Source organism: Pistacia vera, unplaced genomic scaffold (genome assembly GCF_008641045.1).
Source record: "Pistacia vera cultivar Batoury unplaced genomic scaffold, PisVer_v2 Contig441, whole genome shotgun sequence".
Taxonomy (NCBI): Eukaryota; Viridiplantae; Streptophyta; class Magnoliopsida; order Sapindales; family Anacardiaceae; genus Pistacia; species Pistacia vera.
In genome coordinates, this window is record NW_022196270.1 from 112,058 (window position 1) to 137,975 (window position 25,918).

Consider the following 25,918-nt stretch of genomic DNA (forward strand, 5'->3'; position numbering starts at 1 on the left):
GAAAAGGCGATTTTCATATGGTGCACGTAAATTTTTAGTAGCTTCTTAACAAACAATTGCGCATATTCATCAGTTCTGTTGCAGATGCGTATGTACCGAAGGATTGCTCTTGTTCATCTATCTATTATGCTAATTAAAAATTAGTTTTGGTAATGAGGATCAATACCTGACGCCATTCAAAGGTTATTTTGACCATGAAATAAGGCTTTTTATGCAATTCAATGCCAAGTCTAATCCAGTAAAACCCAAATGATTATGAAGCCACTTTCTCTTAAACTGCTTGTTATATATTTTGTATGAATTTTTATATGTTTCCAGTAGTCTATTCAATGTTAATATGGATCTACTATTAATTATCTTTGGTTGGCCGAATTGTTCAATAGGGACTCTTGAGTGTATTACTCAAAAGGTTCTGAGTTCGAGTCCCTCATCGGTTGTTAATAGGTGTAGTCATTAGAGCTATTACTCTGCTATTAGTTCCAAGGTTGTGAAGGATTAATTGAGGTATAAATAAACTAGTCTGGACACCCCCGGTTATATATATATATATATATATATGGATCTACTATTTAATGTATGTTATGAGTTTCATTCTCTAATATATATTACATATAATCTTATGTTTCAATATCTACACCAATAAACAGTTAACTGTCTTGTAAAAAATTGTACGAAAAATAATAATAGAAAATATTAATCCTCTTCAAGTCAAAATTTACTCTAAAATTTTGATTAATATTAAAAAAGCCAAAAAAAAAAAAAAAAACACTGTAGTTTCATGTTTCAACTCTAATATTTTAACTAATTATATGCACAATAATTTAAGAAAAAAATCTTGAAACTCAAGAGATTGTTGATAAGTATATAATTTCGATATTGAGTTAGTAAGTAATCATATTGAAATTAATTTTTTATATTTTCTTTAGTAGTTTTTGATCTAATAATGGATTCAATATGGTAATATTATCAAATCAATAATGTAATATTGTTATCATAATTCAATTTTCACTTATTTTACTCATTATTATATCACACAAGTAAACCCAAATTAATGTGTAGTCAAGTTATTATAATAAATTAAAAGGGATCATAATTGTGTTAGATAAAGTGGAAAAATAAATAAATAAGGGATAGTGGTGAATCCTTACAGATGAGTCAACCAACCAAATGTTTTGGAGATTCAAATAAAAACTTCGAGAAGTGTTTGAAAGTCATTGGAAGTTCAAAGTTCAACAAAGATAACTTTTTGGTCAAAAGTTTCTATATGGTTTATGTAAAGGGGTCAAATATATGGGCACCTTTATCTTAATGTTTCAATCAACACTTCACCATATCTTGCGTTTTTAATTAAAATTCTCAAATAAATTAGAATAGCTTTTTATGTTTTGAGTACCAATGACTTTTTATCAATAGATTTGACTTTGCTATGACTATATACATATCAGTTAATATTGTGTGAGAGTTTAAGACAAGCTCGAAATTAATAATACCTTGGAGAAAATGAAGTTTAATAAAGCGAGTTAACTAAACAGTTATCTCACATGTTGCAAATAATTCTTATCCCTAAAATCAAGAAGATAAATTTGGTATCAGATCATGTGATCTTGAATTTAGAGTGATTGAGCTAATTATGGAATTAACTCCTTATGATTAAGTCACAATTCTTGAAATATCTCATTTAACCATTATCAAATTCTTATATAAATAACCCTGAAAAACTCATTGTAAAAGGTTAACAATTTCAAAGAGAGAAAGAGATTAGTCTTATTTTTGTACTCAAAGCATGATAAGATATTAGTGGATGTAAACCTAAGAATTAACTCACCGAACCACTTTAAAAATTGTTTTGTGTCTTGTTTCTATTCTTCTTTGCTGATTTTTATTAATCACGCACACATTCAATCCGATTTCTTATTAAATTTGAAATTTAATAATAGAAAACAACATTGAAAATATTAAACGGGTAAATAAAAATATGGCTAAGACTCATTTAGGATATGTTTTGTATGAGTTTTTCGAGTAAAGTTTATAGAAGAAGAATTTATTATAGCAGAGTTTATATGAGTAGAGCTTTTGTAAATATTTTGATAGTTGTTTAGTTAGAAAATGAATGGGCTCGGCAATCCTCATTTACCTAATTCTGAATGTAGTTCAAACAAATTTTAAATTCAAGTGTACTTAGAAAACATATGGACACCGGGTTGCATGAGTCAGTCTCGTGGGTAAATGTCGACTGATGGGATACCTCAAACCTTACCAGTCTAGCGTTGGCCCAGTCTAATGTCCATATGGGCTCAGGCAGAAGTTAAGACCCAATGATTCCATTGGTCCATGGGCTTGGCTCAGCAAACCCAACTCTAGCTGGGCTTACTGGGCCTACTAACGTACAGAGTCCATAAATGGCCCAGGCTTACTTCAGGCTCTGATTTTTTATAGCCCATTTAAATTTCAAAAGCCCAAGAACAACAACCCTCTCTCTCCATCTCTGAAAAAATATAAAAAATAAAAAGATAAGGCAAAAACAAACGCCTCTCTCATCATCCTCCTCTCCTCATTTCCAAATTTCCCGGCAGAACACCATGCTCTCTGTAACTACAAACACCCTTACCCTTAAAGCCTTCACCTCTCCCTTCACTGACAACAACCTCTTCCGTCTAAATCCTCTACCTTTACGATTCTTCTCTTCTAAACCCCTTCTTAAACCCATTTCTGCCTCTCTCATCCCACCCCCAAACTCTCAACAACGACGCCAGCAACAGGTTTACCAACCTTTCAGACCGCCACCCTCTCCTCTCCCACCGCAGTTCCGCAATCTAGACACCGCCTCTCGTCTCGAAGTCCTCGCCAATCGCCTCGGCCTCTGGTTCGAGTATGCCCCCTTGATTCCCACCCTGTATCAGGAGGGTTTCCCCCCTCCTTCTGTTGAAGAATCAACTGGCATTTCTGGGGTTGAACAAAACCGACTTGTCGTTGCCGCCCAAGTCCGGGATTCCCTCGTGGAATCCAACACTGATCCCGAAGTTCTCGCCTTTTTTGACACCGGTGGTGCGGAGCTTTTGTATGAGATAAGACTGTTAAGCGCCTCACAACGGGCCGCGGCGGCACGCTTTCTTGTTGAGAATAATTGTGATGCTAAAGGAGCACAAGATTTGGCGCGTGCAATGAAGGATTTTCCACGGAGGCGTGGGGAGATAGCGCGGGAGAAGTTTAATTATGTTCTTCCAGGTGATTGTTTGTCTTTTATGTATTATAGGCAAAGTAAAGAGCATAAACATCCATCAGAAGAGAGAACAAGTGCTTTAGAACTTGCATTACAAGTTGCTGAGTCTGATGAGGCTAAAAAGTTGATAGAAAGAGAGTTACAGGGAGAGATCGAGGAGAAGGATGAAAAAGAAGTAAAAATTGAGGACAGGGTTCATGTTCCGGTTGTGAGATTAAAAATTGGTGAGGTTAGTGAAGCGACTAGTGTGGTTGTTTTGCCTGTTTGTAGAGGGGAGGAGAAGGAAAAAGGGATTTCTGAAGCACCCTTCGAGTGTAGGAGTGAGGGGGAATTTGGCGTGGTGGCGGCGGAAAAGGGGTGGAACAGGTGGGTGGTGTTGCCGGGGTGGGTGCCTGTTGTGGGGTTGGGGAATGGGGGAGTGGTTGTGTCATTTAGTGATGCCAGGGTATTGCCATGGAGGGTGAACAGGTGGTATAAGGAGGAGGCTATTTTGGTGGTGGCGGATAGGAGCAGGAAGGCGGTTGAGGTGGATGAAGGGTTTTACTTGGTGCAGCTTGAAGATGGTGAGTTGAAGGTGGAAAGAGGGTTGGCTTTGAAGGAAAGAGGGGTAGAAGAGAGTTTAGGGACAGTGGTGCTAGTGGTTAGGCCACCGAAAGAAGAGATTGATGATCAATTGAGTGATGACGATTGGGAGTGAAATGAATATTAATTTTGTTTAAAATTGCGGTCATTTAGGGTTTTAATAATGGTGAAACTTGAAGATTTCAATCATACAGGCTTCATTTCAATGCCCTGTGGCAGGAGTTTTGCAACTTGTTTTGATGCTGAAGGATAGCTCTTGTTAGCAATTAATCCTGTTGTTTGTAATGCTCTACTCAATTTGTTTACTAAGAGGCTACTTATTTTTTGGTTGCGTATGCTGCTTGTAGTATATCAAAAAACTTAAAATTACCACAGAAATTTTGCTGAATTGCATTATATGATGTGCATGTTGTATTTGTATACCTAGTCTCTCTATTTTCCTTCACAATTGCTACATACTGCACATTGTATGTACAGCATGTGATGTGCATATTTAATTCCTGCTTTCATGATTTCTTCCGAGGAGATGCAAGGGGAAGAGGTAAGATATTGTTCTTCTCATTCACTATCTTTTGGAGATCTTTTAATACTGTGTTCGTGTAAATTATTTTTGTCCTTGCCTCGTTCAATGAGTTACATATTACCTGCAGACTTCAGTTATCTATGAAAGTCCTTAGAATTCCTTTGTTTTCGTTGTTGCCTACTTTCTGGAAGATGCCCCATCATGTCAGCAGAATGGAAGAGAAACCCAGGAGAAGTGCTTTAATTGGCTAAATATTCAATCCGCAGGGGTTAATTGAGCATTACACGAGTTTGCTAAGAGCTATATACCCCCGTAAGAGGTACGAGTTTCTTGCATCTGAAGATTGTAGGTTTCAGCGGGCCTCCAGTTTTGAAAGCACTTCACTGAGTGGGTTTATAGGAGTTCTGGGTTATTAAATTTGACTAAATAGTCTGTTAAAAGAGTTTTTTTATCTGGAGAATGTGCTGCCATTTCTAATTAAAGCCTTACGGTTCTTTGCTACTGATTGTAGAAATATCATTATATAGACTGGAGGACAAGATCTTATAGCAATTGACTGAGTGCTTTCGTATGGGTCTATTAGGTGTTTTGTATGTCAATGGCGTTTTCCAATTTTATCTTCAATGTTGAAGTGCCCTTTCTCCTTATCTTTGGACAATTTGTCTAGTATGCTTGAAGGAAACACAGAAAAAGGAACCACATCCTATTTGAAACAAGATTCAGCTTTGATGATTTGAAGGCTGTTGATGATAAAAGAGCTTTATGTTAATTGTCATGTTCATACTGGCATACAAACCATCTGAAGATACTTGCAATGGGAAGTCAGATTTTGTTCACATCCAGTCTGAGTGTTTCTGAGACCCGAGAGAAACTCATAAAGATGGTATTCAGTTACCGGAGGAAATTGATCTTGCATGTGCATACATGGATTGTGTAATATGTTTCGGCTCCGTTTGTTACACTCTTGGAAATACCATTAGTATTCTCAATAAAGGTAAACAGCCAAATTAACTTATTCTTAAAATATTATTCTATATTATTTAATTTCTTTTAAACTTCTCTAAATTTGTTAATTTAATTAAATATTTTTAAATATATATTTTTTTTTTAAAATTGCAAAAATGCCCTAGCAATCTTCCGACGGTGGTGGTTGGCTGTCCGTATTTAATGGGTGTGTTGGGGGTATTTTTGTTAACTTTTAATATTTTATTATAGGGGTGTTTAGTAAATAAACAAATATATGAGGTATTTTTGCTAATTTTTAAATTCTACATTGTAATACCTATCCAATTTAATTTTTTTTCAAAATAATATTCTAAAAAGTATCAGAATAATGAATCAAACGGATCCAAAAACTCTGGACCAAACTGTCTAAACCTCAAGGGTTAAAATGAGATGACAATGTGGATAAATGAGTTTGCGACACCACCACCCCTGCCTGGCACGCAGGTGTCAACCTACTTGGGGTGCTCTGTACTAAACCCAATTAAAAATGGGGTGAGATTGGGTTGCCCCGATCTTAACCCATTCTAATTGAGGTGGTATGGGGTACGCTTACCCAACCCATTACCCAAATTAATATCAGAAAAAAACATATAAATTAGAAAAAACTAACACTTGAGACCACTTACTCGAGGGGTGTAAATGAGCCGAGTCGAGTCGAGTATTGGGTTGTCCGAGCTCGGCTCGGTTGCTACAGTTTCAAGCTTGAGCTCGAACAGTTGAGCTTCGGTCGAGCTCGAGCTAAGATAGAAAGTTTTTCTCTCCAATAACCATAACCCACATAAAGATTAAAGATTCTTTTTTTTTTTTCACATAAAAGGAAGGTCAACAATCAACCAAAAAGCAGAAAACGAAAACAAGAAAACAAAAACCAAAATTAATCTTAACCAGATAAAATCATGTTCATTACAACAAAAAGATGGAATTTTTCACACAATTACCACAAAACACTCATCCCAAACGGTAGTATAATTTGTTGAGCCCTCATGTGTTTTGATATGTCAAAACTAATTAAAAGATTGATTGAAATCTAACAAAAATCCAGAGGTATGACTTAAGTCATAACCAAATAAAAATGTACATTTCTTCGGAATGGAACGCCTATTTAGTCTAGTCGAACTCCTGCTCCTAGTTCCTCCCTTGTTTAATTTCCCAGAAAGTCGTTCAACATAAACTGACATCGTTTCTCTTGCCCGTTTACAGTTCTACCAAGTGTTCACTAAAAGTGATCAAGCCATTCCAAATGGAATGACCAAATCAAACGTCCGTTACCCGCATATATGAAGACTTAAGCAAAAAGGCTAAAGCATACTTCCGAATTCAAAGCATACAGAGATTTAATGAGCAACCAAACCATGTAAAAGAAAATTTGTACCGCAAAAAGAGGAAGAAGGTCAGATTCAATAGTAACTTTGATCTATACAAGGCCAGCTTTGCTAACTGGAGGGACACCTTGTTTTGTCACATGGTTCCGAATCCTTCACCTCCTGAACAGTATCCAGAGCCTACAGGTAAACATTTCCTATATGAAACTTGTAATGGATACTAACAAAATGTTCAAAGTTTAATCTATGTTCATTTTTTTTTTCCCAAGGAGATGTTAATGATTCATTAACAGATCCAACACTTGTTTAGGGCTGACCCTCAATTTTTTTTTTTTTAAAAAAAAAATACTAATATGTACAATTTCTAGATTTTGGCCCATTCTAACAAAAATATTAATGTGCAATTAGTTTTTATTTTAGCCTACCCCAACAGAAATTTTTGGATCCGCTACTGTTAATGAAGTTCTCGGAGTATGTCAGGAAACTAGGAGAAAAATTGTTTGAGTTATTATCTTAGGCACTTGGCCTCAACTCTAATCGCCCAACAGAAATGGGGTGTGCCGATGGACATGTGTTCTCCTGTCACTACTATCCAGGTTGTTCGGAGCTTGACTAGACTCTTGGACATACCAAACATTGTGATCCTGATTTTCTCACTATCCTACTTCAAGATCAAAGTGGTGGTCTACAAGTTCTTCATGATGACACTTAGTGGGTTGATATCCCTCTAGTGGAAAGAGCTCTAGTGGTCAATATTGGCGAACTCTTACAAGTTTGTATAAGTATACATAAAGTATTGATTATGTTACACTTATTTGGCATTAAAGATTACAGTATTTTGTCTTAGAAATTGGTTAAAAAAGGGTGGCCTCAACCAAGCCAAGTATATATAGTTTTGATTATTGTGTTGTTTTGCAGCTCATTAGTAATGACAAATTCAAGGCTGTAGAGCATAGAGTGCTAGCCAATTATGTCACCAGTCGAAGAATATCAATGGCATGCTTCTTCACAACACATTTTGAGCCATCTAACAAACTTTTTGGACCTATAAAAGAGTTGTTGTCAGATGATAGTCCACCTTTGTACAGGGAAACCTCTGTAATAAGACTATATTGGCTCTTTCTATATGATAGACCTCCCATTAAAAATGTTTATTAGTACAAAGGGCATAAGGGACAATCAGGTCAGAAAGTGTAAAGAGTGTGAGGTGCCTTGCTATTGGTTGTTAGGGAAATTGGTTACAGTCACATGTGAGTGGGGAATCAATGTTGTTAGTATAGAAAATAGGTAGTCATGATGGTAGTATAAATAAAGGGTCAGTTTGGTGAAGGGATACAGATCAATATAGTGTCATTGTGGGAGGTCCCCAACTCCTCAAATTGCTGGGATCTATCTGTTTGGTTGTTTCCTTTCCATTCTCTAGAAATATAATCTGGCTAAGACTCGATTGAGTGCATATTTTCTGTTATCTTGGACTGTTTGTGATGTTGCTTGTTATTATTGCAGGGAGTCTTAACAAGTGGTATCAAAGCTTCGTTCGAGTAATGGTTAAATCGAAGATGGAGAACAGAGTTGAAGGATTGGAAAAGGAAATAGGGAACGTAGAGAAAGAAATGGGGATTGTAAGAGAAGAGCTCGGGAGCATTAAGGGTTACTTACTAGAGTTGCGCGAGTGAATGAGGCTGAAGGAAGAAAGGGATTTAAATCTGAGCCACGATAAAGGGAAGGCATCTAACTCTGATCCTTCCAACAGTAGTGACAGTAGGGGAGTTGATAAGAACAAAGAGCTAGAGAACTCGAAGGTAAAAAAGTTAAAACTACTCATATTCAATGGGGAAGATCCTTATGGATGGACATTCAAAGCTGACTGATATTTTTCGATAAATCAATATGAGGAGGGAGAAAAGGTGGTAGTAGCTGCCGTGTGTATGGAAGGTCGTGCCCTGAACTAGTATCAGTGGGTGGAGTCTAGAGCACCCATTGGTTCTTGGACAGAATTTAAGACTACAGTGGTGGAGAGATTCGGACCATCATTTAAAGGTTCAGCTTATGAAGCTCTGGTCGCTTTGAAGTAGACTGGTACAGTGACAGAGTACAAGGAAAATTTTGAAGCTCACACAGTTTCCTTGCATGAGGTAGGAGAGGATATATTGATAGGGGTGTTTACAAATGGGCTAAAGGAGGGGGATCGGGAACTTGTCGGGTATAGTGATGTTATTTAGTGCCCTGTAGTCCACACAAAAACGCCAACTACCATCTTTCTTTTTAACCAATAACACAGGACTAGCAAAAGGACTGGTATTGGGTAGTATAATCCATGCCACCAGCATCTCACCCACCAACTTTTCGATTTCATTTTTCTGGGAATAGGAGTATTTGTATGGGCAAACGTTAAGAGTTTTGGCATTAGCTTCTAAGATTATGACGTGGTCAGTGGGTCTGTTTGGTGGGAGCTAAGTAGGCTGTTCAAACAGATGACTAAATTTATTTACAACTGTTGCTACTACCGGATCCATGTGTTCCTCTGTTTCCTCTTCCTTGACACCAATGGAACAAAACTCAATCACATATCCCGCATCCTCCTACTGTAGGGATTTCAACATTGCTTTTAAGGATACAACCTTCTTGACTAACGATGAATCCCCTTGTAAAACCACCCTCTTCCCTTCACTGATAAAGGCCATTGTCAGATTTCTCTAGTTCGCACAAACATCACCCAGTGTACTGAGCCAAGAAACCCCCAACACTACATCTACCCCACCTAACTCAAACGGAAAATAATCCTGGCACAATTCAATCCCTTGTATCCTCAATTGTACTCTTCTGCAAATGCCCTCCCCTCTGACTGTAAAACCATTCCCCACCATAACCCCAAATGATTTTCCCTTTTCTACTGCTAGACCTAATTTCAACACCAAGTCATGCAAAATAAAATTGTGGGAAGCCCTACTATCAACTAGCACAGTCACCTCTGTTCTTCAAATCAACCCTTTTAATTTTAAGGTTTTATCTGTGGTTACCCCTACAATTGAATGCATAGACAGAGCCAATGGATTACCTTTGTCGTTATTTTCTGAGATGGGTTCAAGAGTGTTTTCTTCGTTTTCCGTCTCATCATCATCGGTCACCAACAAAATCTAGATCGATTTGCTCCGACAGCAGTGGTTTGGCCTGAATTTCTCGTCGCAATGGAAGCAGAGACCCTTTTCACGTTTCTGCTGCATTTTGGCGTCGGTCACTCGCTAGAAAGTGTCCCCATAAAAGCTCGGCATCGTCATTTCGCCAAATCGATTTCTGTCGTGAAATCGATTTGGGGAAAATTGGTGACCTAATTCTGTATTACGCAATGGGTTAGTCCAATAATTTGCACGACCGGGTTCTGGGCTTGGGGTGACCCGGGTATAGGAGTCCAACTTATTTCCTTGGGCTTTAACAAACCTGGGCCTGTTCTTTTCAAGGACCCAATTCCTTTCCTCCACACGGTGAGCATGGTCCATCAATGCAAAGAGGGAAGTGGGCTGAGTCAGACAAATTTCAGCTCTGCATTGACCAACTATTGGATGAACTATCAGGGGTAACCATTTTCACGAAATTGGACCTAAAATTAGGTTACCACCAAATTCGGGTTAAAGAAGAAGATGTTCCCAAAAACAGCTTTTAGGACCCACGAAGGGCATTATGAATTCCGTGTCATGCCCCTCCATCTTTCAAGCTTTAATGAATGCCATATTTAAACCGGTCTTGAGGAAATTCATACTTGTGTTTTTTGACGATATCCTTATTTACAGCCCTGATTTGAAGACTATCCACATGAGACACACCTTTCAAATCCTTACCAAGCATGAATTGGTAATAAATTACAAGAAGTGTATGTTTGGCCGTCAGAGATTGGAGTATTTGGGTCACTTAATTTAAGCAAAAGGGGTAGAGGCTGACCCACAGAAAATTGATTCAATGCTGACTTAGCCCGTCCCACGCACAATCAAAGGACTAAGGGGATTTTTGGGTTTAACTAGTTACTATCGCCGTTTTGTGCAGAATTATGGTTTAATCGCATAGCCGTTGACACAGTTGTTGCGAAAGGACTCTTTTGCATGGGATGACCAAGCACAACGAGCCTTCGAAACTCTTAAAATGGCAATGACTTCAGTTCCAGTGTTGGCAGTTCTAGATTTTACTCTTCCATTTGAGGTTCATACCGATGCATCAGGACAAGGAATTGGAGCTGTCCTGGTCCAGAATTAGCGTTCCATTGCATTCATTAGCCAAGCTTTTTCCAACCAGTCCCGACAAAAATCAGCATACGAGTGGGAGCTGATGGCAATTGTGTTTGCTGTCCACAAATGGAGCCATTACCTTAGTGGGCGCAAATTTATCATTAAATCTGACCAGCGCAGCCTACAGTTTTTGACAGATCAATGTGTTAAGACACCCAAACAACAAAAGTGGATTTCCAAGCTCTTAGGATTTTCCTTCGAAATCCATTACCAACCTGGAAGCTCAAACCAGGTGGCTGATGCTTTGTCTAGACGAGGAGAGGGTGTTGAATTGGAGGCCATTTCTATAGTATAATTTTTAGAATTGGACGAGTTAGCAGCTAAAGCACAGCAAGATCCAAAGCTCTAAGCAATCATCCAAGACCTTCTTTTTGACCCTTCCAGCCATCCCCATTACGGTTTTTGCCATGGTTGCCTCATCTACAAAAACAGGTTAGGCTTACGCTTTTAGACGAATTTCACAGTACCTCGTGGGGGGAGGGGGGGGGGGGGGGGCATTCAGGTTTTTTCAGAACTTATAGAAGCTGATGAATATCGTGTTTTGGACGGTATTAAGAGGGATGTAGGAGTATGTCCAGCGGGTTTCCATTTGCTAATTAAATAATATTCTCTCTCAAACCAGCAAGTCTTCTTTCACCTTACCCATTCCATCAGGTTTTTGAAGTATCAGATGGACTTCATTTGAGGGTTACTAAAAGCAAAAGGACAGGATACCATAATGGGTGTGGTGGACCGACTCACTAAATAGACATTTTATTCCGTTGTGCCACCCTACAGCGCTAAGGATGTGCTACCATTTTTATCTCTGATATTGTGAAGCTCCACAGTTCCCAAGTCATAGTTTTGGACTATGATAGGATCTTTATCAGCCAATTTTGGCAGGAACTGTTCAAGGTTGCTGGCACTTCGCTCATCATCCTCAAACTGATGGCTAGAAGGAGGTTGTCAATCGCTGTTTGGAAACTTACTTGCGATGTTTCTGTAGTTCGCAACCAAAACAGTGGCATAGGTGGCTGTTATGGGCAGAATATTGGTACAATACCACACATCACAACTCCATTAAAATGACTCCATTCAAAGCCCTATACGGAAGGGATCCACCCACTCTCCTCAAATTTACAGATTACCCTTCCTCTGTGGAAGAAGTCAACCAGCAAATGGCCACACGAAATTCAATATTGGATGAACTGAAGCATAACTTGTCTGTAGCTCAAGAACAGATGAAGGAAGCAACTAACCTACGTCGTCGAGATATTAGTTTTCAACTAGGAGACCAGGTGTATTTGAAGCTCCAACCGTATCGTTTCAAGTCCTTGGCCAAAAAACTGAATGAAAAACTAAGCCCTAGGTTTCATGGTTCTTTCCCTATACTAGAGAAGATTGGGCAGGTTGCTTACAAGTTGGAGCTGCCTTCTACAACCAAAATTCATCCAGTCTTTCACATCTCTCAACTTAAATGAAGTCTGCACACATCGGTACCCATCCAGCCCCTGCCATCATGCCTCACCGAGGATATGGAACTCTTTGTTCAACCAGAATCGATGTTGGCCGTCTGCACTTTATTAAATGGCTCTCGAGAAGTCCTTATAAAATGGAAAGATTTGGCTCCTTTTGAAGCATCTTGGGAGGCTTATGATGTGATAAAACTGCAATTTGCTCATTTCCACCTTGAGGACAAGGTGGCTCTTCAGGAGGGGGGGGGGGGTAATTGACAGACCTTCCATTAAAAATGTTTATCAGTACAAAGGGCATAAGGGACAATCGGGTCAGAAAGTGTAAAGAGTGTGAGGTGCCTTGCTGTTGGTTGTTAGGGAAATTGGTTACAGTCACGTGTGAGTGGGGAATCAAAGTTGTTAGTATAGAGAATAGATAGTCATGATGGTAGTATAAATAAAGGGTCAGTTTTGGTGAAGGGATACAAATCAATATAGTGTCATTGTGGGAGGTCCCCAACTCCTCGAATTGCTGGGATCTATCTGTTTGGTTGTTTCCTTTCCATTCTCTAGAAATATAATCTGGTTGAGATTCGATTGAGTGCATATTTTCTGTTATCTTGGAATGTTTATGATGTTGCTTGTTATTATTGCAGGGAGTCTTAACACTATACAAAAGGACTGGTTGGTGTCTCCTCATCACTTGCTCGTTTAAGGTTATAAAAATGAAAGTATAAGAACCATATTAAAGGAAATAACTTGAGCTTGCCAAGTTCGCTCGCGTTGGAGAATGTCAAAATCTCATATTCAAGTTTAGTCAATGGTTGCATTGAGAATCTCAGAATCTAGATTCTCGAATCCATTTTAGTGGCATGACAGCTCAGGGTTATTAGAAAGCAAGTTGCCAAAGTAGAAAAATGATTGCATTGGTAACTTCTTGAATATAAATCGGTTTGCACAAACAGGAGAAATCTTTATGCTATTTATATATTTGTTATGACTGGTTCTTTTGGGCCCTTGTATCATGGAATGACTTAATAAAGTAAAAGTTTCAGGCATGTGTTAATTTGGGATCTTTTTGAATGCTCATTACAGAAACAAACAAATAAACAAACATCGTTAGGTAACATGATGTTGATTATGGGCTAGAGAATACTAAGGAAAAGAACGCACGTTTGTAGAGACAAGTTTTCTGAAATTATTCTTTCTCACTTTTTCATTAGCCTAAACAAAGATTATATACAGACATATTACAGCATTATTTACATCACTTATGTACTAACTATTGCAAAGAACTAAATGCCTACCTAATCTGTAGAGATTTTTCTAAAACATTACAACAGAGCCACATAAACTTAACTAACACAAAATATGATAGCTTTTACAGTCCTAAAAATCAGCTAAACTACTCTTAACCAAAACTTTGACACAACGGCTTCTAGATCGGCTCTAAACATTGACCTCTTTCAGGTCACATACTGCATCAAATCACATGCACTTTAGTTCGCATGCATTCCTGCTTGCATCACTTCCNAACAAAACATGACATAAAGTCTTCACATGAGTGGCCTGATATCTGCTCCATAACCACTGCTATCATAACAAAAACGGCAGCTGAAACTTTGGCTCCAAAAACTGGTTTGAATATCCAACCGGAAGTTATCCCATTTCCAGCAGGTTATCACCTACATCATCACCGATGGACATGTGTTCTCTTGTCACTACTATCCAGGTTGTCCGGAGCCTGACTGGACTCTTGGACATGCCAAACATTGTGATCCTGATTTTCTGACTATCCTTCTTCAAGATCAAAGTGGTGGTCTACAAGTTCTTCATGATGACACTCAGTGGGTTGATATCCCTCCAGTGGAAGGAGCTCTAGTGGTCAATATCACGGAACTCTTGCAGGTTTATATAAGTATACAGAAAGTATTGATTATGTTACACTTATTTGGCATTGAAGATTACAATTTGTTGTCTTAGAAATTGGTTAAAAAAGGGTGGCCTCAACCAAGCCAAGTATATATAGTTTTGATTATTGTGTTGTTTTGCAGCTCATCAGTATTGACAAATTCAAGGCTGCAGAGCATAGAGTCCTGGCCAATTATGGCACCAGTCGAAGAATATCAATGGCATGCTTCTTCACAACACATTTTGAGCCATCTAACAAACTTTTTGGACCTATAAAAGTTGTTGTCAGATGATAGTCCGCCTTTGTACAGGGAAACCTCTGTAATAAGACTATATTGACTCTTTCTGTGCAAAAGCACTGGTTGGTGTCTCCTCATCACTTGCTTGTTTAAGGTTATAAAAATGAAATATAAGAACCATATGTATTAAAGGAAATAACTTGAGCTTGCAAAGTTCACTTGCGTTGGGGAATCTCAAACAAAATCTCAGACTCAACTTCAGTCAATGGTTGCATTGGGAATCTCAGAATCTGGATTCTCGAATCCATTTATTTTAGTGGCATGACTGACAGCTCAGGGCTATTAGAAAGCAATTTGCCGAAGTAGAAAAATAATTGCATTGGCAACTTCTTGAATATAATTACTGGTTCTTTTCGGCCCTTGTATCATGGAATGACTTATTTATTGAGTAAAAGTTTCAGCATGTGTTAACTAACTTAACTTGGGGTCATTTTGAATGCTCATTACAGAAACAAACAAATAAACAAACATCGTCAGGTAACATGAACTGTTTCTGAATCAACAGTCCAAATAGGATATAAAGAAAAGATATCATTAATTAATTGTTTCAAGGTCATCTGTGAGTCACTTTTTCCCATTAGTACAAAGGTTCAGAATTTGGTTGAACTAATTTAAATAATGGGACATTAACCTTATTTGTAGTCCATACTCTATCATCTATAAATACATACAAAGAAATGCCAGAGTGTAGGGCCTTTATTTGAGGTTGTACAAATCCATTTTTGGGTTTCATATAAGCATCTTTCACCCAAAATATGTATATTTAATTGAAGATGCTCCAAACTTATAAATTGACCGGGACTAAATATGAAAGTAACTAGCATTTGAAAGAAAGGAACAACTTTTTTTTTTTTTTAAGGTCCTTGAAACTACCGGTCGTGTAACAACTTTTTTTTTTTTTAGCTTCTTGAAACTACCGGTCGTGTAAAAACTCTAGTGACTACCCTTATTAGCACTCAAGGAAGGACTCGAAATTAGGATTTCGTAAATAATATATCCATGAGTCCTTATTGAACAGCTCGATCACTCAAAGTTAGTTCACAACAACTTATTGCAAAGCTAACTCTGTCCATAAATAATTTTAATACAAAATTGGTTAGTTCTAATAAATATTATTATTAATACAGTTTGTTCATATCAATAAAATCGATAATGGTTTTTTATACATGTTATACCCGGGAAAATAAAGGGCTGACGTGGGAAAGTCACGTTAAGCGTGACCTGCTCCCGTCAGGGCAACACGCACACGTTAAACCTGCGGAATAATATGGAGCTCACACGCGTCCATTCCTCTGCAGCAAGTCATGCGAAGTCAGCTTGGAAAAAGGAAAATGGGACGTAAAGCCGGATTGTATCCTGACAATCACACCAACCCATGGATTTAATGATGATTACACGCTTCAGTTTGAGAAAAAAAATGAGGAAGACCCCTCCATTAAGGGGGATTCGGCCATTCTTTACAGAAAACAACTCTCTCTCTTTTGTAAAGGAAAAACACTTACTTTTCATAACTTTTTGTACGTCAGTCCGCTTCGCGACCTGACCCACACTAATATCAATACAAATTAGTGGACGTAGGACTTGCTACCTTAGCATCCGAACCACTTTAAAAGTCTTCTCTGCATTTATTTCACTNGGGTTAGGGTTTTGTTTTCCTTAATTCTACTTAGTTTAGAACTCTTAAACCCTATTTTCATAGTAAAAAACAGAAAATAAATTTCAAGTTGTCGTGACTATGCCCCGGCACTATGCGGCAGCATTGTTGATTCTGGACTAGCTATGCTATGGCAAAGTGTTGTGGCATGATGTCAAATTCCTCTTCTTCAATTCAAACCTTGCATCATTCTTCATCACTCCAGAGATAGTGATTTTTAAGCATAATAACGATGATATCTGGAAAAGTAGTAAACATATGAAATGTAGCCCTTGGAATCATCTTTCCAACAGTCAAAGAATAGTCTTAGTTCAAGGTCTACAGCTCGAGTTATCGTTGAAACACCGAAGCATGCTCAAAATAGAGCGTAATCTAGAATCTCCTCTTTAACTTCAAAACTCCATAACTTCTTCAATTCAACTTTCATTCTCGATCCGTTTGTTTCTACCCATCACTCATTCCGTTGTTGACATGATTCCTCATCTGAGTATAATATTTAGCATAGATACCTTGAAGACACTTAAATACACCCGTGATCCCGTAAAAGACATTTATGAAAATATTAAGCAAATTTACCAATTTAAGCCTAACTTCTCCCAAATAGTTCCCATAAACTACTAATTGTGTATTTTCAAGCTCTTATCAGGGTGTAATCGAGTTGAGCCAAGCGTTGCGCTAATCGAGCTCGGCTCGATTGCTATAGTGTTGAGCTCGAGCTTGGCAAGCTTGAAAAATCGAACTCGAGCTCAAGTAGCTTCGAAAATTTTGAAAAATTTGCTCCCTATTAGTTTCAAAACTATCAAATATACCCTCATATTCTCTCATTTTAAAAGTTTTAAAAAAGGCATTTTACACTATTCCAACTTTAAAAAGAACGTCCGAGACTCTTTGGCTCCATTTGTTACACTCTTGGGAATGCTATTATTAGTATTCCCAAAAAAGTTAAACAGTAAAATTGACTTATTCTCAAAATATTATTCTATATTATTCAATTTCTTTTAAACCCCCTAAATTTGTTAATTTAACTAAACACCCCTAAATATTTTTTTAGAAATTGCAAAAACACCCCAGCAACTCTCCGGCGGTGGTGGCCGACTGTCCGTATTTAATGGGTGGGTTAGGGGTGTTTTTATTAATTTTTAATATTTTATTATAGGGGTGTTTAGTAAATAAACAAACATAGGGGGTATTTTTGTTAATTTTCAAATCCTACATCGTAATACCCACCCAATTTAATTTTTTTTCAAAATATTATTCTAAAAAGTATCAGAATAATGAACCAAACGGATCCTTTATCTCTGCATCCTTTTTTTTTTTTTTAATCTCTTTTTCCTCGTATTTTCTTTGTCCTTTGGTCCTTTTTTTTTTTTTCTTTTTCTCTTTCTTCTCTTCTATATATTTTTTTCTCTTTCCTTATTTCCGAAAAACCACTCATTTTCACCCACAAAAATGCCCAACTCACATCGTTTCAAGCACCAAAGTCTGAAACCAGTCGCCTGACACCTACATTCTGAAACCTATAAGTGCTAACACGGGTACGTTTGTCGTTTAAATAACTAAAAAATTACATATAAACCCTTATTAATTTCAAAAATATAAAGACACCCTCGAGTTTCTAAAGCTCGCAAGCCTGTCAAGCCTAGCATTGGCTGTTCGAACTCGGCTCGCTTATTGGGTAGAGCTGCTCGAGCTTTAAACAAGCTAAGCCCAAGCCACACTCGAGCGGCTCGGCTCGGCTTACACCCCAATTTGAACCTTGCTGACCACCTCAATCAGGAATGCCAACTTAGCGGCCGATTGGATTATCAAGATGAAAAGAATTTATTTTAATGTCATATTAACAAGAGAAAAAAAATCTAAAATACTATATAGGTATTACCATATATTAATTTTTTTATGACTAGTAAAATTTTCTTATTTATCTATCTCGACAAATTGAAAATTATTCTATTTAATAGTTGTGTGGCATGTATTGATACCATAATTTGAATTTGATGGCACCAACTTATCCATGATCTTGACAGATGCGATGGAATTTGGCACCTCGTACCCCTATCATAATGGGTTTAATGGTGCCAAACCACTTATTCACTTTCAACTTTAGCAGACCTTGATTTAAACCAGTCACGATCAGATTCCCCCAAAAATCCACCAACATATGCCTTGGAAGCTTCCATGCGTCCCACCATGCACGAATTTTTGTTCTTTTTCTTTCCTTTCTTAATTATCATCAGTATTCGTCCACTTAATTCTTAAGCATATAACATTCCAAGTAATTGTATTAATTGACAAGATATTGGTGGGTTCTGTTAATCTTCAGTGTGTGAAAATGAGATCCTATTTAACTATGCTTCATTATCTAGCTTGCGTCAGCGTCAACAATTTCACAATTTTTTATTTTTTATCTGATTTGTTTATACGATGGATACCTTGGTTATATATTTATGTTTACAATGTGTTTTGCATGATGTCAAATTTCTCTTCTTCTGTTTAAACCTTACATCATTCCTCATCACTCCAGAGATAATGGCTCCGTTTGGTTCACAATTTTATGTTTTTGGGAAAAGTTTTTTGAAAAAAGTTAAAAAAAAAGTTGAATTGGGCGGGTATTACGATGTAGGATTTACAAATTAATAAAATACCCCCTATGTTTGTTTTTTTACAAAACACCCCTTATAATAAAACATTAAAAGTTAACAAAAACACCCCCAATCCACCCTCAAATACGGACAGCCGGCCACCACCGCCGGAGGGTGGCCGGAGTCGCCGTAACAAAAACATTAAAAATATTTAGGGGTATTTAATTGAATTAACAAATTTAGGGGGTTTAAAAAATGTTGAATAAAGTTGAATAATATTGTGAGTTTTTGGGTATTTTACTGTTTAACTTTTTTGGGCAAAATCCAACCAAACGAACGCAATGATTTTTAAGCATAATAACGATGGTATCTGGAAAAGTAGTAAACATATGAAATGTAGTTCTTGAAATTATCTTTCCAATAGTCAAATAATAGTCTTAGTTCGAGGTCTACAACTCGAGTTATTGTTAAACACCAAAGCATGCATCTAATATGTGAAAGCGAGTACAGCAACAATTTTTCTTGCCTTCCTTAACTAAGTCCAATTCTTCATATCCCATATTATATAATATATATATATATAATATATTCGCACATGCAAAACGCTAAACGGACTATAAATCACACATGATAAGGAAATAGAATGAAAAAATGAATAAAAGCGTATTTAAAGTAGTTTGGATGCTCAAAAGCGAATCATATGTCCTTGCTATTGTATTGATAGATAGGTAAAATCAGGTCATGTGTACGAGCTGAGTTATAATCTAGAGAGAATACAAAAGAGAGAGAGAATGTAAGCTATTTTAGACTAAGATTAGCCAATCCCGTAGATGAAGGGAAATCTTCTATTTATAGTGGGAGATTCAAAGGTAATGTTACAAGTCAATAAGTGGGTAGTGCCGTGCAAATCCTTCTTTGCTTCCCATTGGTTATCTACACGAAATATCCTCAACTTGCAGGTTTGGATAGGTGATGATCCCTGACTGCTCGCAAGCCTGACACTCACCTACTACACTGGCAAGAGCCATGCCCCTTGCGTCAATGCGCGACGTGGTAGCGCCTGGATAACACAAAACCTTCATGACCCTGATTGGCTCTTCCTGACGAGAGTCCACGTCAGCCTAACTTTTCAAGCATAACAGAAATCCCCCAGTTTTTAAGGTTTAAGGATTAAACCTTGAGAACTTCATAATTATGCCGACTTGACTTGTCTGGAATGACGCTTGGTCAGCTGACCAGGCTGCAAGGAGGTCGCGCACTGCCTCTACAAGCGACCTGAATGGTTTCTTCTGCAAAGTCGACGACCTAGATCAGACCCCACTCAGTGTCGTACCGATGTGCTTCAATCCCAATTGCGGTCCGCGACCTAATAATACTTGGCATATTTTTGCCAAAGACAGGAATCACATTGTCTCGTATCGTTACATGGCGAAGAGTGTTCTGCCCTAATGCCCTCTTCAAATGTTTATCCGTTGAGCTTGACAACTATCCGTTAATAAAGTAATCTTTATTCTGACAGATGTGTCTTGTGCATGCACAATAAGTGCCAGCCATGCGCATTAAATGCAAGCCACGCTGAAACGACATTCCCTTTCAGAGCATTAAATGCTGATGAGGGCGCATTTAATGTGATGAGAGAATCGAGCCGTTCCTTGGTTATTCCAATGGAGGGAAGCGTCGGCTAATATTCTCTAGCGCATGGCAGTTACTCTTTCTCACAGATTGATGACCGCGTGGTCGCAATCATGACAAGAAACGTATTTCGCCCAAGCGTCGCTTAACTTAGGGAAAACCAATCGTTGCTTCCTCCCCTATAAAACACTAGCTCGCCTCAAGCAATGTCATAAAACTCATATTTTCAGAGAAAGAAAAAGCCCTCATGAGACTAGTCTCCCCATTTTCCAGTTGGTATGCACCTTTCGTTTATGCAGGAAGTTCGTTCCCCACAGCCAAGGGTAAGGAGGATTTCTCCTTTATTTCTTTTTCTGCTTTGTAGTAGTTTTGTCGACGATTTTGGTGGGTGTGAACTATTTGGTATACTTTTTTGGCATTTTTATTGGCAGTCGAGAGGAGAAGTCTTTTTTCTTCATAAGGAGTAAGTATTTAGGGCATGAATCCTTGGGATTTTAGTTTTTTCTAGGGTTTAAGGAAGATACTTAGGGTTTTTGTTCTTCCATTGTCATATGGAATACTATACAAAGACTGAGTAACCCTGCATGTCACCCTTTTTTCAGATCGTAGGAGCGATGGATGCCTCAACGACCAGACAACCGAGGGACAAGCTCGCAGCGCAAGACGCCCCATAGGTCCCATGCAAGAGATCTATCATTGCCACCTAAGATGAAATAAGAAGGTAGTGGACCAATACGCACTTAGCGTGGACGTCTACCAGCATAGAACGTATATAGCTTGAATCCCCAAGAGGGAATGGCTGCAATATCCGTGGCGATTTTCAAATGCAGGCGTTGATACCCTTCTACTCCTTCATTAGGTTGTCATTGATCACTTCGAGGTCTCACCACTACAACTGACTCTTAACGTTATATGATAGTTGTTGCATGTATATCGCGTGCGGTGAGAACGGGCTAGTCCAGTTGACTGTGTTAGAGCTTGCATGCTCCTATTCTTGAAGAAGAACAAGGACAAAGCTTTTTTTACCTCTCAAAATGATCTACGATCGAGGGAGGCATATTTGGTTACCCAAGAATGTCGGGCCTATGAAACCAAATTTTTCTTTTTCATATGATGGCGTCTACCAATTTAAGGAACCAAGTAGGTCTTCCCCTCTTTTACTTAGCAAATTTTTTTTTTCTTCAGTCTTTGCTTCTAACGAGCTTTCCTGTCTCTTCTGTCTCTTGCAGGAAACAAGACGACCAGGTTGTCGACGCTAACTGATTTCAATCGAATAATAGCATTCGGTAATCTGCCCGAGCAGAGTCGCGACATGAGACTGCTCTTGACTACCACCAACCTGAGGAAATACAGTTTCTTCAATTCGGAAGTGTCTTTAGAACCCTTGGTTCGTAAGTGTCCGCAAACTTTAAAAGTTTTTCTTTTGCATGCAGTGACCTTTTTCACTAATCACATTTTCATGCAGCGACCATGCTACCTAGAGTCCTAAGACCGTCAAGGGCCAGTGGGTTTGTTTTTTTCCCGGGTCACCCCTACTGAGCTAGCCAAGGCGATCCCTAGCGACACCCCCATTGGAGGAGTGTAGGCGGGAGCGGGAACACCTACAGAACCTAGGGGAACTTTCGGCCCGTTGCTGCTCGCCTTAAGCAGAAAACCATGGGCCAAAAATCAAGAGAGAAAACAGCTGAAGGCTAAGGAATCAGAATTCGAGCTAGTGGGCATAGGGGTGCAGCCCGGGAGGTCGTAGCCTTACTAGGCCTTTCACTCAGAGCGATCCCAAAGCACGTACCTGGCGTTACATAGTCCCACACATTAGTGTAGGGATAGGGGAGGCCGCGACCCGGAAAGAGAGTGGGCAAAGACGTCTGGCGAGGTGCCAGCTCCTTTAGGGCTGGCATACCTGTATTGGACTCCATGGATAACTTCCAGAACACTTGCAGCCGATGGTGTATACGCTGTTGGTGCCAACTTACTAAGGCTTTTGAAGAGTTTGTGGCCTCCTGACCTGCAACTTGATTACTTCAGCACTCCAGCTGCAAACCAGGTAAGGCAACTCATCCTCGTCGAGATTTTCCAATATTGTTGGTTTTCATATCCTTTATGTTTTTGAAAGAAATGGAGTTTAACTTTTGTTTCCTTTCTCATGCGGTCTCTGCTCGCCCTGCACTTAGGCCAACAAAATACTGACCTAGACTTTGGCTGGGGCTCCACGAGCTGAGGGAAGAAAATGCAAAATTGAAGCAGGACCTAGGTGCCGTGGATGTAGAACAAAGGCATTCACCTCAGGCGAACTAGTACCTGTTAGAGAGGAACTCTACGCTTCCCACAATAGAGTTCCAGAAGCCAATTCGAGAAGAGAGGAGAAGAGATCAATGAGCTCCAAAGGACAATGGCCCGACTCACCAAGAGTTGGCGAGAAAGGTAAGACTACAAGCGAACTTCGAAAGGCCATGAAGGTAGAGAAAGAAAGAGCTCGATTGTGGGAAAACACTGAAAGCAGAAGAGAGCACTGGAGGCAGACCTTGAATTATCCCAAGGGAAGTTGTTTCATTAACTGATCAATGAAACGACAAAGCCTGGAAATTGAGAGAGGTCGCTGACTAGCAATTCAGGCAATCTATAGCCTGCGCCAAGGAACCCGAGGATGGACCTTTCCAACTTCCCGTCGATATCAGAACATCCTTACTTTCATGGCGGAAGTTGATGATGACATCGAGGAAAAGGAGGGACAAAAGCCTCTCCAGGTGGATCAGCAAGAGGAATATGTCCAGAGGACCTAACAGCTGACCAGGTGGTCGGTGACCAACCGGGGATACCGAGGTGCACCCTCAGGGTCTAGAGGTGGACACCAGTGATCGCTTCTTCCTTCCTGCTTCTCCAACCTTGATTTTAACTTTATTTTTGTACTTCTTCATTTTCTTGTACTTTATTACTAAACATGAATAAAAGAAATACTTTCTAGCCATTTGTGATAGCACTTATAATTTTACGTACTCCACAATCTTACATATGCAAACAAAAAGCTTGTAAAAACATTGTGACGAACAAGATCATGCAAGATAAATTGCTAAGAACGATCTAGAAAGCTTGTAAAACATGCGACAGCAAGATCATATAGGATAAATTTTTCCAAGAGTGATCTTATTTACAAAGTTTACAAGGAAATCAAAAATTAAGAGCGAGTTTAGAATTACTAGTAATAGGGGCGAGATGCTCATCATTCCAAGCTCACAGTACTTGGAATTGTTAAATCTTTTCAGGCTAACGTCATTGGTCATATCACCTTGAGATACGTATGAGCCTTCCAATCTGGCACATAATACCCCCGTGCTTTTTCCTTTGTACCAAGAATGACTTCTTTTAGAACTAGGTCGCTAACCTAAAAGTCTCTTTCTCTTACCTTAGAGTCGAATAACTTTTTTGCACGCTTGGTAGGATGATTCCTTAACCAAGCCTTGCCACGATGTTCTTCAACTAAGTCTAGACTTGCACACAGATTGCTTATTGTCTATTTCATTGAATTAGGTCTCTCCGATGAACCAGTCCCTATTTCCACTAGGATCATAGCTTTGCAGCCTAGGCTAAAGAATGTCGTTTCTGAAGTAGAGGTTCTCAAAGTTTTCTTATATGCCCATAGAACTTCTGGGAGGTTGTCGACCCAACTACGCTTGGTAGTGCAAAGCTTAGCCTTTAGAGTGTGCTTAATGGTTTTGTTACAGCTTCAACCTGACCATTGGCTTGTGGTCTTGTGACTGAGGCGAACTTTTTATATCCCCAACTCATCACAAAACTGCTTGAATTCCTCGTTGTCAACTGCTTCCCTTATCAGAGATGAGGGTATGAGCAATTCTGTATGACACCTATATTTTTGAAGATGGGTAATGATCACGATCAATGGTTCAGCCTCGAGCCATTTGGTGAATATCCACTGTGACCATAATATACTTGACCCTCCATTTCCAGCTGGCATGGGTCCAATGAGATCAATTCCTTACATGGAATGGCCAAGTTGGTCGTGGTTGAGCTTGTGTGGAAAGACTCGTGGTATGTTCGTGAACCACTGACACTTCCACACTTTTTTAACAAATTGAAAGTGTCTTCCTAAAGTAGGGCTAGTAGTCCCCTTGGCAGACAATTTTATTGGCGAGGATCGCGTTGCAGTGTGATTACCGCAGATCCCTTCATGTATCTCCCTCATGACATTGTCTGATTCCTCATCGGTTACACATTGAGGAGAAGGGCGCTAAACCCTCGCCTGTACAACTGATCTCCTATGGTGGGTAATGAGCACTCTGGTTCGCAGGATTTTTGCCCAGTCTTGTCATTGGGCTAGGTCTTTCTCGGAGATACTGAATATTGGAGTCATCCAAGAAATTGACTCTACTGTAGCCACGACCTTTTTAGGCTAGCTAATACTAGGAATTTCATGTATCGAACAGGAATACTTTTCAGTGCATCTGAATCTAGCGACAAGGCTATTCTTGCAAGGCATTTGTGACATAATTACTGTCACTAAGAATCTGTCCGATCGTGAAGTGCTTGAAAGACTTGAGTGCGGCCTTAGCTTTCTTCAGATAACTGATCATGTTTTCTTCCTTGACTTGATATTCTCCAAGATCTGATTGACAACCAGCTGGAAGTCACTGTGACACTGATCGCGCTTGACCCCATCTCTTTTGCCAATCGCAGACAAGCGAGCAACGCTTCGTACTCGGCCTCATTGTTCAATCTTGGAACCCAAATTGAAGAATTCCTGGATGCAGTCCCTTCGGGACTGAGGAGGACAAGGCTTGCCTTGGCTCTTTTCCTGTTTGAGGAACCATCGACACTAGAGGCTCCAGGTCGATAAGTTTAAACAGTTTCCTGGATGACTTCGCTAGCTTGTTGCTCAAATTCCTGATTCAATTGGTGCAGAACTCCGAAATGAAATCAGCACAACCTACCCTTCAATGGTTGCTTTTGGTCTATAATGCAGATCGAACTGACTTAGTTCCATTGCCCATTTGAGTAACTTACCTGAAGCCTCCGGCTTCTGAAGGACTTGCCTGAGTGGATAGTTTGGTCAAGACTGTGAGTGTGTGGCATGGAAGTAGGTCGCAACTTTTTTGAAGGCGATCAACAGGCATAAACTATTGCTTCTCTTTCTAGATACTGTATTTCGGTGTCCAATAGTCGCTTGCTTCGTATATACTGGCCATTGACTCTGCTTTCCTCATGAATGAGAGCTGCACTGACTGCATGCTGAGAGACAGACATGTACAGGGATAGAATTTCCTCGGGGAGGCTTGGACAGGAGGGGTGGCTTTCCAATGTGCTCTTTTATACTCTGAAAAGCCTGCTCGATCGTGGTCATTCGAATTTCTTGTTGGCCCTGAGTACATTAAAAATGGCAAGCCAGCTCTGCTACTCTTGATATGAAGCGATTGAGAGCCGCTATTTGCCTATTGAGACTCTAAACCTGTTTTTGGTTGGTCAGGCTTT

At 39.2% G+C, this 25,918-nt stretch overlaps 1 protein-coding gene and 2 pseudogenes across 1 annotated transcript; all 3 read left to right on the forward strand.

The window, feature by feature from the left end:
• The first annotated feature begins 2,500 nt into the window (after positions 1-2,500).
• Positions 2,501-4,222, forward strand: LOC116144322 (rubisco accumulation factor 1.1, chloroplastic-like). The gene has a single exon (XM_031429785.1). The coding sequence runs from the start codon at positions 2,580-2,582 to the stop codon at positions 3,915-3,917; it is 1,338 nt and encodes a 445-aa protein (XP_031285645.1). The 5' UTR covers positions 2,501-2,579; the 3' UTR covers positions 3,918-4,222.
• A 2,572-nt stretch (positions 4,223-6,794) lies between these two features.
• Positions 6,795-8,197, forward strand: LOC116144333 (annotated as a pseudogene).
• Positions 8,198-11,993: 3,796 nt separating this feature from the next.
• LOC116144334 lies at positions 11,994-14,612 on the forward strand (annotated as a pseudogene).
• The last annotated feature ends 11,306 nt before the right edge of the window (positions 14,613-25,918 follow it).